This window comes from Bubalus kerabau, chromosome 20, assembly GCF_029407905.1.
Source record: "Bubalus kerabau isolate K-KA32 ecotype Philippines breed swamp buffalo chromosome 20, PCC_UOA_SB_1v2, whole genome shotgun sequence".
Classification (NCBI taxonomy): domain Eukaryota; kingdom Metazoa; phylum Chordata; class Mammalia; order Artiodactyla; family Bovidae; genus Bubalus; species Bubalus kerabau.
Genome location: NC_073643.1, coordinates 49793333 through 49810173, shown reverse-complemented (window position 1 = coordinate 49810173; position 16841 = coordinate 49793333). Strand labels below are relative to the sequence as shown.

Below are 16841 nucleotides of genomic sequence, written 5' to 3'. Positions count from 1 at the left end.
TGGCTGCTATGAGCCAACCTCACAAACTTCTGAAGACAAACAGGAGCCCTCTGCTCTTCTCAGCCCCTAGAACAACATGGCCACACAGCTAGGGCACCTGGAGCAGACAACATTCACTGCTCACCTGCCTGGCTGCTCAGGCCTCGGAGCATTGGGGAAGGATGGGGACAGCCCAGGCCAAGATGGAGAGGCCCAGAGCACAGCTGTGCAGGGGCAGCTTATCCTCCTCCAGGGCAGGGTGCTCTCACTACCCTCCCTGCAGGGCTTCCTGCCCCCAGTCCTGGTCCCCTGATCGAACACTCTCTCTGGCTCCCTATAACCTGTACAAACGCATGCCCATTCCTTGCTCTGGATCACAAACCACCTAGCCCAGTTAGCTCAGACCTTGGCCTGTAACCCACTTCCTGTCATGCTACCCTACCCTCCGGAATACATGCTACTCTGGCCACAATGAATTTCACATTATTACCCAAATACCAAACCACAGGACCACGACACCTCAGGAGCAGCTGCTTCTGCCTAAAACGCTGTTTGTCCTTCATAACGTTCACCATGTTCTTACAACCCGACAGGCTGGCCTCATGCAAGATTTGAGGGGACGCCTAGAGAAGAGGCGACTTCCCTGGTGGCTCAGACGATAAAGTGTCTGTCTATAATGTGGGAGACCTGGGTTCGATCCCTGGGTTGGGAAGTTCCCTGGAGAAGGAAATGGCAACCCACTCCAGTACTCTTGCCTAGAAAATCCCATGGACAGAGGAGCCTGGTGTCCATGGGGTCGCAAAGAATCAGACACAACTGAGCGACTTCACTTTCAGCTAGAGAAGAGGCAGGCTTTCCCTCTGTCTTCCACCTAGGTGGTTTTCAAAGCACTCTCCAGGACGCCCCAAGGGGCTAAACCAACTGTTCCAAGTTCTCACAGGGTTTTGGCAAAGCCTCAATCTCAAAATGGGCTTCCTTTGTGGCTCAGCTGGTAAAGAATCTGCCTGCAATGCGGGAAACCTGGGTTTGATCCCTGGGTTGGGAAGATCCCCTGGAGAAGGGAAAGGCTACCAACTCCAGTATTCTGGCCTGGAGAATCCCATGGACTATGTAGTCCATGGGGTCACAAAGAGTTGGACACGACTGAGCGACTTTCACTTCACTTCACTTCAATCTCAAAATATATCACTGCCTGCTAAGATGGGCTATGCAGGCTGGCTGTCACCTCATCCACAAGTGTGAAGGCCTCTCCGAGAAGACATCCTCAGCCATTTCTGTCACCCACACCCATAGTGCCATGCACCTACAGGCCTGCCTTGGACATACAACCTTGCCTCCTGGCTCCTATTTATGGCCACCAATCTCCCTGAGGTCCAAATGTTTCAACTTAGGAAACTTGAAAATAAGGGGAGATGAGGTTCTCCCTGGGAGGCCTGGCTACCCCCACAGAAGTTTCCAGTCAGTTTAGCCAACACTTCCCTTGCTCTGGAGAGACGGGCAGGGATTCAAACGCCTTGATGCTTAAAGGACAACCACGCCCACTAGTCCTTGCCAGCTTCCCTGGAACAGTGCCACTCCTCCCTTCCCTGTCTTGCTCCACCGATGGAGGGGCTGCTGGAAAAGGGCCATCCCTCACCAGACGCTTCAGCTCCCAGCCCGAAGAAGGACCAGGGGACAGCAGGAATGGGTCCCAGCTGGACGGGAGCTGTCAGCTTCCTCTCCCTCCCACTGGTGGGGCTGTGACTCAGCATTCAAGAGACGGCCACGTTCGAACACGAGACCAGACCCTTCCTGGGTCAGCAGCACGAGGGCTCAACCCTACCTCAGACTCTGACTCCTCATGGGATGCGGCCCTTCGGTAGCGGACCTTGCTCCCGTTCCTCGAGTCCTGGTTGGCTCCTCTTTCTTCTAGCTTAGCTTTCGTCCTTCCCTTTCTCATGAGGAAATTGTCCACTACCCAAAACATCAGAGCCTATGGGAAGAAAAATGCAGGTCACTCTGGGATAACACACTTATGAAAGCAAAGGCAAGCAGCTCCCACACCCATCCTCCTCAGACCCATTCCAGATCACAGCATTAAGAACTGGGGAGAGGAAGACATCATGCAGGCCCTTGCTCCCTCTCAGAAGTCAAGGAAGAGACTTCCAATCCCTGCGCCCTCTAAGAGTTTCGCTGCAAGGGGTTCTCTGCTGGTGACTGATGCACTCGGCAGAGCAGGGGCTGAGCCAAGGTCTCTGGACTCCTGGTAGGGGCTCCTCCCCTGAGCTGAGTCGCTGGCCGGCAAACCTACCACATCTGTCACCCCCAGGTTCCTTGGCCATTTCTTTTCTTATTTCCTAATTTCTAGCCAGTGTGCTTATGAGTTTTTCTAGGAGCCCTGCGGTCAGAAAGTTTCTCTAGGAGCCCTGCGGTCAGGAAAATTCCTGACAGTCTTCATTCCTAACGGTCTTAATCTAGAAGTCACTGTTACATATGTGGCAGTTCCCTGGTAGGGAGGGCACGACAAAGATCCCAGGACCCTCCACTTTGCACAGAGGCCCCGGAGCAGGATCTGCATGTTGAGGAAGTAATTCGGATGTTTCTAGGTCTGGGGTAGGGATGAGAATTGGCAAATACTTGCATGGAGGCACCCAAATGCTAGAAGGTGTTTTCTCTGTCAGAATTTTGAAAGGAACACGGGAAGGCATGGAGCAAACAGAGGTTACGAAATGCAATAAGGCACTGACATTGACAAAGAAGGGGACGATCAGCATGACGATGGCCAGCTTCAAGTCTGGGTTTTCAATGGGATTCAACAGGGCCACCTGTAAAGAGAAGCAGACTTAGTGAGGTTGGGGGAAGAACACAAAGATAGTTTCTGGTGGGGTGGGGAGTGGCAGGGAAATGGCCCATGAGGCCCTGAGAGGAGGCTTTGCTGAGACACTTCCCTCAGAGCCCTGATGAGAACTGCACCTCACACCCAGGGCCACACAGTCCCCAGACTTGACTTCCAGTGATGGACCCCTTTGGAGCCCACTAGGAGCAGGTAATCCTTGAGCAGCTTTCCCTTGCTGTGGAAGTGAGAAGTGTAGGGGGACTGGAGGCTGAAGCACTTTGCAAAGCTGGCACAGGGTGGAGTGTGGGCTTCAGCAAGTTGGAAAGAGTGAGGCTGGTGGACAGTCATCACAGATACTAGCAATGAGGTGCCGACCACTTTCTAATGGAAATCCTGCACCCCAACCACCTCCTCAACAACAGCTCCCAAAAGCCTTAGTTTATTTTTTTAAAAAATAAAACTTGGCCACAAATAAAACCAAAGATCTGAGCTACTTTGGCTGGTTTCCTGTGGGCAGTGGAGTCTTATCTGCACAGCCCTGGGGCCAGAGGGCAGTGTTAGGAACCACAGGAACATATGACCAACCACTGCCTTTGCCACCAAAAGGCTCGATTAAACCACTGGCCAAGAGAGGTGAATGAGGAGGCACCCACAGATGCAGAGAACATCTGCTGACAACACTTAACAGTTACCTGATGATATAGGCAACTGCAGGGCAGGGACTGTATCTTCATGGGCTTTACATATGTCCAAGGCTTAATCTAGAGCAGATGTGTATAAGGGAGGTAGAAGGATGCTATATGAAAAAGGGACAAGTTACTGCTCTTGATACGTGGCCAGGAGCTGCCCCATCAGACCAAATCCAGGTACCTTCATGTAGTTAAAAAGAAAACCAATTTGGTTTCCCAACAGGGCTAGGGTGGGGATTGGGGAAGGGGGGAATACTGTCTTCCTTGACATCTCAAGGAGTTGGTAAAGAAGGGAACAAGAGGCAAACCTTCTTCCACTGAAGTATTAGGAGGACGATGAAAACGACAGATTTTTCAAAAATCATGATCACGATGTAAAGGGCACATTGTCCAACCCAGGCTCCACACTGCAGAGGGTCTCCTGCAGGGAGAGAGGGCTTGGTCACTGAGTCACCTCCACCCCCATCACCCACAGCTCCCATGAGCCCTGATCCCCGCCTCCAACCCATGAGCTCCTAAATGAGCCCTCCAGAGCGCCAAGAATCAGCTTGTCTTGAACAAACAAAAATCAGAGAATTCCTAATTTGGAGATACCAAAGTGGCCTTTCTTTTAAGAGACTCTAAGATATAATTACAAGGCACTAAAGTTAGTAAGTGCCCATTGCTGGGGCTGAGAAAAGCTGGCTCTTTTTGTCCACTGGCAGCAGAAGCTGTGTTAAGCAAGACTGCTATTATTATCCATTGTTGATGTTTCCAGCGGCTGTGGTGCTATCCATCCTCTCCCCATCCATGAACGGGCTACAGTTTCTGAATCAGGAAGGCAGTAAACAACCTCTTTGTTTGCCTCTCACCCCTATCCCACTTCCGCCGCCATTCCCCACTCCCCCTCACTTTCCTGTTGCCCTTAGCCCTGCAAGTAAGAAACCTGACTCTGGGGGGTATTCAGATTCTGTCTAGGGGCACCCCAAAACACCTTGGACTGGGGACAAGGAAACAAAGAGAGAAGCCCCCCAGGTAAGGAGGCTGTGATAAACGTCTGTCTGTGATCCCGTCAATCACTGTGCTTGAGAAACGGAAGAGGCCAGCAGTCCATACTGGGGGACACTTGGCCCCTCAAATGCCTCCAGAATGATTCAAAAAGGACTTGATGAAGGGTGGAGGACCCCTCCAGTGAACATCCTCCATCTTCAGTGACAGGGAGAACCCATGAGATGGGTCCCTGGGGAGCCACACACCTTCAGTGCAGGAGACCCGAGGCGGGGGGTGTGCTCCAGCCACTCTGGAAGCCCTGCTGGAGCTGCTTGATCACGGTGGCCAGGAGGGGGCTGGACAGTAACTTCAGGGGAGACAAAGGCCCTGATCCAGGCCCGGAGGGATCTCTGGCTTCTGTTTCCACAGTGTCCGCAGCGATCCCTGTCTGGGGGTGGGTGCCAGCAGTCCCCAGGCCAACCCGCTGTGCGTGGTGGAGCCTGAGGGGAAGCCTTCCACAGCCGTAATGGACACAACCCCAGGTCATTCCCTTTTCTGGAAAATCTCGGGAGAAGTACACAGAAAACATGCAGAAAGACCTCAGTGCGTCTCCTGCAGTGTCCTATTTACTCTCACTTCTGGGTAAGACACATCTGAGCCAAAAAGCCATTTCAGAAGCGCAATCTCTCCTAGATTTTTACTGGAGTTTTGTAATCCTTTCAGTAAACTATCTGACGTTATTGAGGAAAGTTCTCAAAAACAGCAGCTCAAAATACTTGCTAAAAACTGTTCAATGAAATGGGGGACGGTCAGACAGAGCACTGGTAGGACAGACAAATGAAGTGAGACTAGTGTGTTTAAAAGTCAACAAGACAAGTGGCAACAAATTTAATATCAAACGAAAATCTGCTTGCATCATGCTCACCCCATTTGCTCTAAGTCTTAATGGCAACAGAAGAAGAAAATGCTTTTCCTCCTGTTGTCCTCACACTACGCCCTGAATTTCACTGCTGAGTTTCAGAGTCACCCCACTTAGCTGCAGCTGCCTTTTTTTTTTTTTCAATGTAGATGCTTGAATAAGAAAGTTTTAAAGCAAAAAAAGAAAAGTCACATGTGACCCCACTGTCACAGACCATGTCCCCTGAGCGTCCAGCACATAGCCACATAACCACCAGCACATGTGCTGTTTTTTCTGATTTGTTTTATCTGAGAGTCTTTCTGGCATTCCCCACAGCCTCATCTTTCAAGGAGAGACAAGCCAGGCATTCTCGTGTGCCCTGCTTTTTATTACCACACTGGACACCCTCAGGTACTTGGGTGTTTTTGCTGGATTATTTCCTCAGGATAAATCATGGGAATGGGACCAAAAGGATGGAACTCATCTGTATGTAGAAAGGCTTCCAGAGGGAGGACTGGGACAGAGGCTGGTAGCAAAGCCCAAGCAACAGGTGCCCGAGGGACACAGACCACTTCCAGGAATTCTGTCTAGGGAAGAGCAGCCTAGTCTTCAGACTGCGGACACCACCTCTCCCTGTACCTTACCTTATCCCTCAGGGCTGCGTGGTCTATTCCCCACATCCCATGTTTTTCTTAGTAAGTTCACCTTCTTTTCTAGGGACCACAGGAATACCCAGAAAACAAGCCCCTCTCCTTCACTAGCCTAAGAAGAGAGCTCTGAGCCCTACTTGGAACTACTGCCTCAAGTGGAGGGGCCAGTTAACAGGTACAGTAGGGAGAATAATGTCCACACCCTAACCCCCAGAACCTGAGACTATGCAACTACTGTGCAGAGGGGAGTTGAGGCTGCAAGTGCAGTAACAGTGGCTAACCTAAGATGGGGAGAGCATCCTGGCCTATCCAGGTGGCCCAGTAATCACAAGGGCACTTCCGAGTGGAGAAGGTGTGAAAGGCCAGAGAGATATAATATGAGAAGAACTCAACCAGCAGTTGTGTGTATGTATGATCAGTTGCTCAGTCGTGTCCAACTCTTTGTGACCCCATGGACTCTAGCCAGCCAGTGTCCTCTGTCCATGGGATTTTCCAGGTAAGAATACTGCAGTGGGTTACCATTTCCTACTCCAGGGGATCTTCCTGATCCAGGTATCGAACTCAGGTCTCCTGCATTGCAGGAGGATTCTCTACCACTGTGCCACTTGGAAGCACTCAACCTGTGGTTACTGGCCCTGAAAATGAATGAAGGGGCTACAAGCTAAGAAATACAGTCACTGTCCAGAATCTGGATAAGGCCAGGAAACGGGTTCTCCTTGTAGAGACTCCAGAAGGAACCAGTCCTGCTGACAATCTGGCTTTAGTCCATGAGACCCTTGATCAGACTTCTCCACTACAGACTGTAAAATAATACATTTGTGCTGTTTTAAGCCAATAATTTTGTAGTAATTTGTTATAGCAGCAAAAGAAAACATGCTAAAGCTGAAACTCCAGTACTTTGGCCACCTCATGCGAAGACTTGACTCATTGGAAAAGACTCTGATGCTGGGAGGGATTGGGGGCAGGAGGAGAAGGGGACGACAGAGGATGAGATGGCTGGATGGCATCACTGACTCGATGGACGTGAGTCTAAGTGAACTCCAGGAGTTGGTGATGGACAGGGAGGCCTGGCGTGCTGTGATTCATGGGGTCGCAAAGAGTCGGACATGACTGAGCGATTGAACTGAACTGAAGCCAATAATTTTGCAGTAATTTGTTACAGCAGCAAAAGAAAACAATAACAACAGGAACCAGGTAATTGAGAATAGCCACTATCCTTCCTCCGCCTGGGCAGGGAGGACCCAGATGCTCCTTGATAAACGGCAGCTTCACCTGGAAACACCCTGGCTTGAGGACTCCGGTTCCCAAAGGCGCAGGGGGTGGGATGACCCAAGGGCAGGGGTTGAGGCACGTGGGTAGAGGAAGGTGGCACAGAGACAAGAGGCTCAAACAACCACTGCCACCTTCTTTCCATCTCTCTTAGCGATGCAAACAGAACACACTGGGAACAGGTGCAACCATAATGGCCCCCGTGTCAGGACCCGGCCTGGTGTCCACTCCCAGGCCACTGAGTAGCATGACTGGGTATGAGCGGCTCTCCCTAGCGCCGCTCAGCTACAGCTGACTTGCGAGTCCTGGCTTCCAGGAGGGATTTTAACAGCAGAGACGATCAGCAGAGCACTGTTCCTGGAGCTGGTGGGAAGATCGGGTATCCCCGTGTAGCAGCCAAGAGGCCCTCCAAGCTGTGCACTGCCTGGGTGAGCGTCACTGAACCCCTGTGGGTGCCCATCCTATAAATGAGGATGATGCCGCTTTGGTCCACGTGCGCATGGTCCATTTCTGTCCTCCATTCTAAGGAATCAATGACTTGGAGCTTCTCCGCAGGGAAGACCCCGAGTCACAGGGGCACCCGCTGTGTGTCGGACACTATCTTAAGTCAGTGACTCATTAGGCGTCAAGTAACGAGGCTAAGAAAAGCCCTCCCCTGAGCTCACCTCCCGTCAATGGAGACAAACGATTACTTAAGATTTCTAGAAATACCCCAGGCGCTCACGGCCAGCTCCACGAACTGGCTCTCCCTTTAAATGCCAGTCTCTTGTGGGTCCTCCCCATCTTGGCCCGTGTGCCCCTCACGACAAAGGCTCCACTGATGCCATGCCCATGAATGGGAGCTCCCGGCCACAGACAGCAGGGCCCCCTGTGAAGGTGGGAGAGAGGTGGATGCCCAGAGCGGGGCAAGGATCAAAGAAGCCCCTCTTACCAGCAGCCCCTGAGGCCACATCCAGCTCTTTCTCTGGGGGTAGTAAGTAAAAGGTACCCCGTGTGCACTTGGAGCCAGCATGAGGGCAGCTTCCTACCAACACTGTATCCCCACGGTCTGACAAGATGGAGTGGGTCAACACTGTGCCAGTATCCAGAGGCCACCTGTTCTAGGCTCTGTCTCTGTGAGTGAGGATGCCCCTACTGTCCCTGGTGACTGTACCTGCGGGATACCAGGTGGGGGGCCAGCCCATGGTCAGGTGATGGCAAGGTGACTTGGCCCTGGGGTTGGGGATGGATATTCCAGTCCTGACCTTGTGAGCTCCAGTAGTGGAACAAGGCCCAGTGACAGGACAAGTACGGACATACAGCAGAAAAAAGAGCAGCTCCCAAACTGAGAGCCACCCCTGTCTCTCCAGCAAGGCAGGCCAGTGGGAAGCATGGCGGAGGAAGGTGGCCTTACTGCCCCACAGGTAGGGCTGCTGGTGCCCTCTACTGGAGGAGGGCCCTGCCCCCTCCCTGTCTTCAGGGTGAACCCTATGGCTCCTGCCAGCAAGGCTGGGGACTTGGCAGTGAAGCAGGCACCCACCCACCTGCCTCACATAGGAGGATGGAGCTCACGCTCCAGAACCAGCCTTTCCACCACACAGAGGACACAGCCACCGCTCCTGAACCTTTTCCAAACCAGCGGCCTGGAGGGCTATACAGGGCAAGGAGCAGAGCCCCTCCAGGACGACCCCTCTACACCCCCGTCCGGTGTCCTTGCTACATTACCGTATTCGCCAAAACGCAGGGACTCCCACTGCTGCCACTCCACCAGGACGCTGACGGCGCGCACGCCCACGTAGATGAGGAGCATGCCCACGGTGGCATCCAGGAGGAAGTTGATGAGGTACCTGTGAGGAGACGACACGACGCACCGTCAGGAAGCACCACCTGGGGAGCAGCCACCAGGGAGCCAGGCCTCATGTGCTTCCTGGGTCAAGGTCAAGGCTGGGGACCCAGGCTTGTCTGGCCCTGCTCTGGGAGGGGGAGCCTCCAGCGAGCCCACGCCGGGGAGGCTGTAGGGGTCACTTCAGGGAGCCCAGGAAGGCCTCCCACCCTAGGACAGTGCCCTGCTCAAGGAAGGTGGGAGAGCGACAAGAGACTCAAAAGACCTCAAGTATTCCTGCCAAACAGAGACTGGGAGAGAGTGACTGGGAGCAGCCAGAAGGCTGGTAGGAAAATAGAACCTAATCGACAAAAATAGTTTGTTCCACAACTGCTCACTCCGTGAAGGTCCAGCCCTCCTAAGGCCCTGAGACAGGGCTGCTGCACAGAGCAGGGCAGGAAATGGCCTCTAGGGTTTCTCAGACCAGAAAGGTCAAGGCCATGTGCCCTCGCTCATCCCTATACTTCAGGGCCTGCCGCGGAGGCAAGCCCCAGCAAACACCTACGGAAAGGGCAAGATGATGCAGGAAGCAGAGGAGGTCAGAAGACCACGCCCACCCTGACCTCTTGTTCTTGTGGGCTCTGCTTCTATCTGTCTGACACACACCTCTTCCCTCACTTGGCCCCTTGCCCACTAGCCCTCCCCTGAGGGCCTCTCTCTAGACAGAGCAGGAGATAAGCAGTCATGGGGTCAGGTGCCCTCCTGGATGCCACATAGCTTGGAAACCCCCAGAGAAGCTGCAGATACTACAGATTAACTGCGGCACTTCCAAGTTGAGAGGCTTGAGATACTTAGGCAGCCCCATACCCCTGCCCCAAGGCCTGGCCTCAATAACATGCACAGTACTCTGAAACCCAAGGGAGCACGTTGGAACCAGCACCCTGGGGTGGCGGGAGAACCAGAGGGAGGGGACAACGGCCTTTTCCTCCTGCCTGCCTTTCCTCTTTAAAATCACAAGGGGTCACTCTCAGACCAGAGACTAGAGACGGCATATTGACTGCTTCCCAAGCAGTTTGTCCAAGGTCACACTGAGCTCTGGCCCTAGGCTAACGCTGCCCTCATGCTTAGACCACACTGGTTTCAAGCAGTTCTGACATCTGGGACCCATCCTGAAAATATCAAGAGTACCTGACACAGATGTATGTATTATTTCATTCATTCCCTCACCAACACTGATTCCAGCCTACTGTGTACCAGACCTTGGGAACACAGACAGGAAGCTCTAGACCCTCCCCTCAACACAGGCGAGACTGGCAGCCAACAGGGTATCCTGTGGGCCTCAGACCAGACTGGCTGGGTTCAAATTCCCACTCCATCACCCTTGAGCTGTGTGAACTCAATTAAGTTATAAAAATCTCTCTGCTTCAATTCTCTAACTGTAAACTGAGGATAATCAAAATATCCATATTGCAGGGCTGTTATGAGGATCCAATGAGTCAATATAGGTGAACAGAGTCTGCCACATAGTAAGTGTTACACAGATGTCTGTTAGAATCCTAGCCCCTGAGACATCACATGGACCAAACTCCCACCCAGAACAGTACCCCCAGCACAGGGAACCCCTGTTGCCATCGGGAGCAGCTCGTCCTCCTTTGTTTTTAAGTTCTCCTCTCCCTGAACTGATGGGTTTCCCTTGTAGATATGCAAAAACCCAAGATGGCCCAGGTCCAGCCCAACCCTTCCCCCATCTGTGAAGAGTCACAGGGCAAAGCAAGGACGGTGGGGCTGGAACAGATCCCACTCTGGCACTCACTCTTCCACAGGCCAGGTGCGCGCTCTCCTGCTCTGCCTGCCCAGTCTCTCCCCAACAGCTCCTCGAGCAACTGCTGGAGCTCCACATCTTTCCTAAGCTCTAACGACAATATCCTCTGATTGATAAGTGCCCCAGTGGCTTACAATGGTGCCTGTACCCATCACCTCATGAAACCTTCGCACTGATCCTGGGTATCTGGATGAAGAAACAGAGGCTCAGAGAAGTTGAGCCACCTTTCGACAGCGTGGCTTCCCAGCCAAGGGCTCTTTCCACAACACCTAACTCCATTTTGGGCCTCTCCTCCTCTGGCTGAGCACCTGAGATCTGTCACCAGCTAACATCCCCTTCTCCATCCTGGCTGTGATTCAGTTTGTCAACGACCCACAATGACCACAGTGGGACCAGGAGATACGGTTCCTCACCCCAAGGCCTCCAGGGTGAGCAGCTGGCTCTCAGTGTATCTCAGCCAACCAAGATGGTTCACCAGAGAATGACACAAGCTTGCTGCTGGGCTCGAGGACTGGAAGGACCAGGCCTTTTCCTAACCAACTCCCCTACAGACGATCCTCCTTCCAGTCCCCTGCTTTGGGACTACACCCAAACAGATGAGAACCTATCCAGGTCTTCAGGAAAAACCCTGGGGAGGGAAGACTTTACAACTTCCTTCTGAGCCTGGACTTGGACTAAATCTCAGAATTGCACACTGTCACCAAACAAGAGAAGCTTAAAGGAATCTTCTAGTCAAGATGGTCTTAAATATATGCTAAATCTTTTGGCAAGGGACTCACCAGCCCTCCAGCCTGCTCTTCCTCAGAGGCACGGCAGGGCAGGGCTGGGGGGCATTCCAGGCAGAGGGCGGTGCAAGCAAAGGCACAGAGGAAGGAGACAGCTGGTGGGCTTGAGGACCACCAGGAGCAGACCAGCATGGCTGGAGCACCAAGTCTGAGCAAGGAAGGCAGCAGATGGAGCCAGGATAAGGCAGGGGAGCGACCTTTTCCATTCCATGGCACTGTTTGAGTGTTGTTAGCAAAGAGGTCAGGTGATGTGGCCCAACTGGGGTTTCAGGCAGACGACTCTGGGGGTTGTGTGGAAGGCACATTGACTGCACGGACGAGGCTGAACCACTCATGGTCTTCAGGTCATCGAGGTCAATGGTGGTCAACAATGGCTCTGACCCCGAGTGGCTGACATGACAGAGAAGCCCCCGTGTGTCTTGTTTCAGCACAGTCACTCCTTCCAAGCTGCTGTGCAAGGGCTGCTTGGAAACTGGGAGACATGAGGGCACTAGAAGGCCAAGGGACAGAACTTAGGTTGATAAGCAGAAAGCCAGTGCACAGGGCCACCATCACTGGGCAAAACCCTAACACCCAGCATACACACGACGATCTCTCAGAGGGGAACAGGGGATGAAGGAGAGTTGCCCCCTCCCCAAGCCAGAGGGAACATGACCGGCAGCAGAAGGAAAGGCATGGAGGGCCAGGCGATGTTCATACTCAAATACGGTCCACTTACAGTGAACAAGGGTCCTCTTCGTTGAGATCTGCTAGGTATACATTTGCAAAATGGATGAATAGCATTCCTATGGCTTGTTTGGAAGTGTCTAAAAACCTGTACAAAACAGAATTGGCACTTGTTATCACTCTGACATGAGGGTAATATCCAATTTGGGGGAAACGTTAAGTCTGAAATAAGACAAACAAAGCTGCTGGGGAGACCCCCAACCTTCCTTCCAGTGACTAGTCCCCTCCTCTGGGGGCACTGGTACTAACTAGGGCTTGGCCTTTCAGCTATCTTTCAAAACCACCAGTATCAGTGCAGCCCTGAGAGGCCGCTGACTGATAACAGATTTAAACACACAAAACACATTTAAAATATGTGTCTCTACCTTTTCATTTTTGTTACTTCAAAACGAAATGCTCAATCACAGCTTTGGATGAGGTCCAAGGTGCTTCTACTTTAAAGAGCCCCCAACTGACTTCATGCACAAACTCAGTGACATGTGAGCTTAACAAGACTTGGATGAATCCGCACTGCTGCCAGAACCCTGAGCAACCTTCAGATGCTGCAGCTTAAACAATGGGTGGGACCCAGGTGGACATGTGTTCCTGTGAAGGGTCTGAGGATAGATATTTTAGGCTGTGAGAGTCATCGTACTCTGCGTGACTACGCACTCTGCTGCTGCAGCGCAAGGGCAGCCAGGGTCACTAGCACCCCACTGACATTTTACTTGTGGAGACAGACAGTGGCCAGGTTGAGGCTGTGGGCTATAACTTGCCAATCCCGAGCTAGAGGAGAGGAGTTTTAGAAAAGAAAAAACAAGTTCTGTAGTCTCTGGGACACATGGCAGGAGCATGGTGGAGACAACATGGGCCCTCAGTCTCCCTTCAACCATGAGCACTTGGAGACCACTTGTAGTCCATGGCTGAGGGACCTCTGGATTGCGGCCACTTCTCTCGGCCTTCCAGGCTGGGCCTTCAGAACTGGGCAGGCCACTGATGGGATGATGGGCATGGGACTCAGGGCTGGAATGGACCTTACAGATTATCCAGACCAACCCTGCTACTGAGGCTTGAAAATCATTTCCTAAAATCATGGTAAAGTAGGAGGTGCCAAAGGGGACCATGTGGAAAACTCAGCTCCAGGTTCCCCCAGGCCCCCTGGCCAAGATAAATACTCAAGACTTGAGAGAAGATTATCAACATTCAGAAACAATGTATTGAAGATCAATCAAGAGTACGGCTAAAATGTTATTAAAGGGCCTTCACCATAGAGATTTCTCACAAGTTTCCTTCGGAGGGAAAGTTCCTATGGTTAGGATAGGTGCAAGAACGACAGCTTCTTGAGGGCATCATGTTGTCCTGAGGAGCTGCCTGTTGCCTTGTGAGGAATTTAGTTTTTTTGGAGTTTTGTCTTTGGAGGCTATGTCTGAGTATCTCACCAGCGTATTTAGAAGGAAAAACTGCTGCCACAAAGTCATTCTAGGACCAAGAAAGACTACAGTTTTGATGCGAGGAGCATGTACACGGTATATTTGACTCATCTCCACGTTTAGATTACTTTTTTGCTTACACATAGAGAATTCAAGGATTTAACATAGTCCGTCGACAGGGAGAAGTAACTAACAAAGCCTGCAGTGTGGATGGACACATCTGTGTCATCTTCCATTTCCTAAAACTGGACAGCAGAGTGATGACAGAAGCACCACCATCTGGCTGTCACTAACCCTATCGTGGGCTCAACATTTATCTGGAGAAACAAAAGTACTTTCATATTATACACAGCTCATGACGATAAACCGGACTAATAGATTTCAACACTTTATGCTACGTATAACTGGTCACATTCCATGCCCCCTCCACTCCCTCAAAAAAGTCAAAAGTATTCTAGGAATGAGTTAATATTTAAATACCCACCATATCCTCCATGGTCGTCTTTCATGCTTTGGTTCTCTGAAGCGTTTGACTAAAGGAAAAAAAAGAGCAGATACTCAATAGCTTGCCACAGTGATAAGGAAGCAAAGTGCATTTAATAAGCTGGGGATCCTCAGCACACTCAGTGTTCACACCACTGAGTCAGGGTACTTGCTCAGGCTTCCCTGGTGGCTCAGATGGTAAAGAATCTGCCTGCAATGCAGCAGACATGGGTTCGAACCCTGGGTCAGGAATATCCAGTGGAGAAGGGAATGGCAACCTACTCCAGTATTCTTGCCTGGAGAATTCCACGGACAGAGAAGCCTGACAGACTATAGTCCGTGGGGTCAAAAGGAGTCACGACTGAGTGATTAACACTTTAATACAGCACGTAACCAGGAAGACAGGCTGAGCAGGAGCTAGAGAGGGGAGGGTCCTCAGTGCCAGGCCATGGAGCTTGGAATGAGTTCTGAGGAAAGGAAAACCTAAGGGAAAGAGCTAAACAGAGGCATAGACACAGAAAGACACAGAGGTGGAAAACCACCTCTGAATGGTGTAGATGGTGGGTTTCCGAGGGCAGGATGGACAAAGCAAAGCCCCAGGCAACAGGCAGGGGCCCTCCCAGCCCAGGACAGTGGGGATGGTATGCTCATTCAGCAACAGCCGGACCACGATGGATGACAAAGGGCTCCCCAGACTGACATCCTGACCTCAGGCGGGTCTGCAGACACAACCGCTTATACAGATGGAAGCAAAAATGTGCTAAGTGTCCAGTCCTCCGCTGAAGCCTCAGGCAGACTATTTCCACAATGACTCTACTAAAACAAACAATGCAAGTGCCATGTGTGTGGGGTTTTCCTACACAAAGTACTGTGGAAGAAATAGACACGACGGTAGCAGGCAAGAATCGACTTCTGGCAGAGTCCCAAGCTGCAATGAGGATGCATGAAGAGGAAGGAGGCAGTGAGGGAGAAACCGGTGCCGAATCAATAAGCCCTACTTCTCTAAATAAATACAGCCAGCCCCCAGTCTGCAAAGCAAGGATTACCTATCCACATAAAAGAAACTTCTGGTGTTTTTAGAGACATTTTGATAGACCAAAAAGCAGGTGAAATTGTGAGGAGCTCTGTCACCCCACTGACACATCTCAGATTTAAAACATCAACAAGGCCACAAAATCTGGAGTTTGAGGGAGGCCCAGAGGTTCCGTGAGCAACCTCCAGGCTCACTGAAGGGCTGGGGGCTCAGGAAAGACAGGTGGAGGGAGCTGGGCCAGGACAAGCCGTCTAGAGGGAAGGCCCACAGGCAGGGCTGGGGTACCTCCTGCTCATTTGCTTGGCTCCTCAGGGGAATCGGTCCCTAATAGCATAAAATAAGGGATGTTAAAACAACCAAAGAGAACACCCTCATTCTTGGGAGACATTGCTGAAGTACCAGAATGGGTGCAATTTACCTTCAAGTGGTTTAGGGGGAAATTATGTTATATATACTAATTATATATAATAGATACATTATAAATGGTATAATTTATAATGTGGAAGCCCTACATTATAATTATATATGATTAAAAAAACAAATGTAAGTGATGATTCTATAGTAAGTATTTGTAATTCTATTAATATGATATATAAAAAATAAAGAGAAGCAAATACCATGTTATGGGCCAAACTGTATTCCTCCTCTCACATGCCCAATTCTTGTGAAGAAGTCCTAACCTCCAGAACCCCAGAATGTGACTATTTGCAGATGGGACCTTAAAAGAGATAATAAAGGTAAGACGAGGTCACATGGGTGGGCCTAATCCACCATGCCTGGTGTCCTTAGAAGGAAAGGAGATATGGACACGCACAGACTGAGGGGTGACCATGAGAGGACACGGTGAGAAGACTGCCACCTTCAAGCCAAGGAGAGAGGCCTCAGGAGAAACGAAGCTGGTCAACACCTTGGCCTGAACTTTCACCCTCCAGAATTGTGAAGAAAAAATGTTTGTTGTTTAATCCCCCTTTCTGTGGTAGTTTGTTCTGGCAGTCTTAGCACACCAACACATAGGGCAACACAGTAACTGGTAAACCTAGAGGAAGGACACTTCGGTATTCATGAAATCGTTATTTAGACGTTTTCCATGAGTCTAACATTTTCTGAAATAAAAAGTTGGGAGGAAAACACACTCTAGAAGAATGAACCAGTGCCTGCATTCAGAGGGCAATCTGGCATTAACTATCAAAACTGTGATGCCCACAGTCCCCTAACCTGCAGTGCATGGCCAGGTACATGCTGTGCAAGTCTTACTGCAGCATGTGCCAAGAGGCACAGGTCTTCACTGAAATACCAAAACAAAAACCCAGGAAAAAGCCAACACCATCAATACGGGGCCGAGTACATACATCACAGTACGACACAACACCAGGCAGTTGCTAGAAACAAGGTATGTCTGCGTGGATTAATATGGAAAGAATAACGAATTATATTAACAAATAACAGAATAGTATGCCTACCATGATTCTGTTCAGATCCATGTTTTAAAAATATACATTTATGCTGATATAAC

General features: G+C 50.9%; 1 protein-coding gene across 2 annotated transcripts in view; it reads right to left on the bottom strand.

The window, feature by feature from the left end:
- The window catches only part of STIMATE (STIM activating enhancer), a 53605-nt gene that overhangs the window by 3866 nt on the left and 32898 nt on the right, over positions 1 to 16841 (bottom strand). For both annotated transcript variants that reach the window (XM_055558621.1, XM_055558620.1), the window contains 6 exons: positions 14297 to 14345; positions 12396 to 12491; positions 8974 to 9095; positions 3792 to 3904; positions 2706 to 2783; positions 1802 to 1951 (listed from right to left, as the gene is read on the bottom strand). In XM_055558621.1, the coding sequence (XP_055414596.1) occupies positions 1802 to 1951; positions 2706 to 2783; positions 3792 to 3904; positions 8974 to 9095; positions 12396 to 12491; positions 14297 to 14345 (608 nt within the window). The remainder of the gene's footprint in view (positions 1 to 1801; positions 1952 to 2705; positions 2784 to 3791; positions 3905 to 8973; positions 9096 to 12395; positions 12492 to 14296; positions 14346 to 16841) is intronic.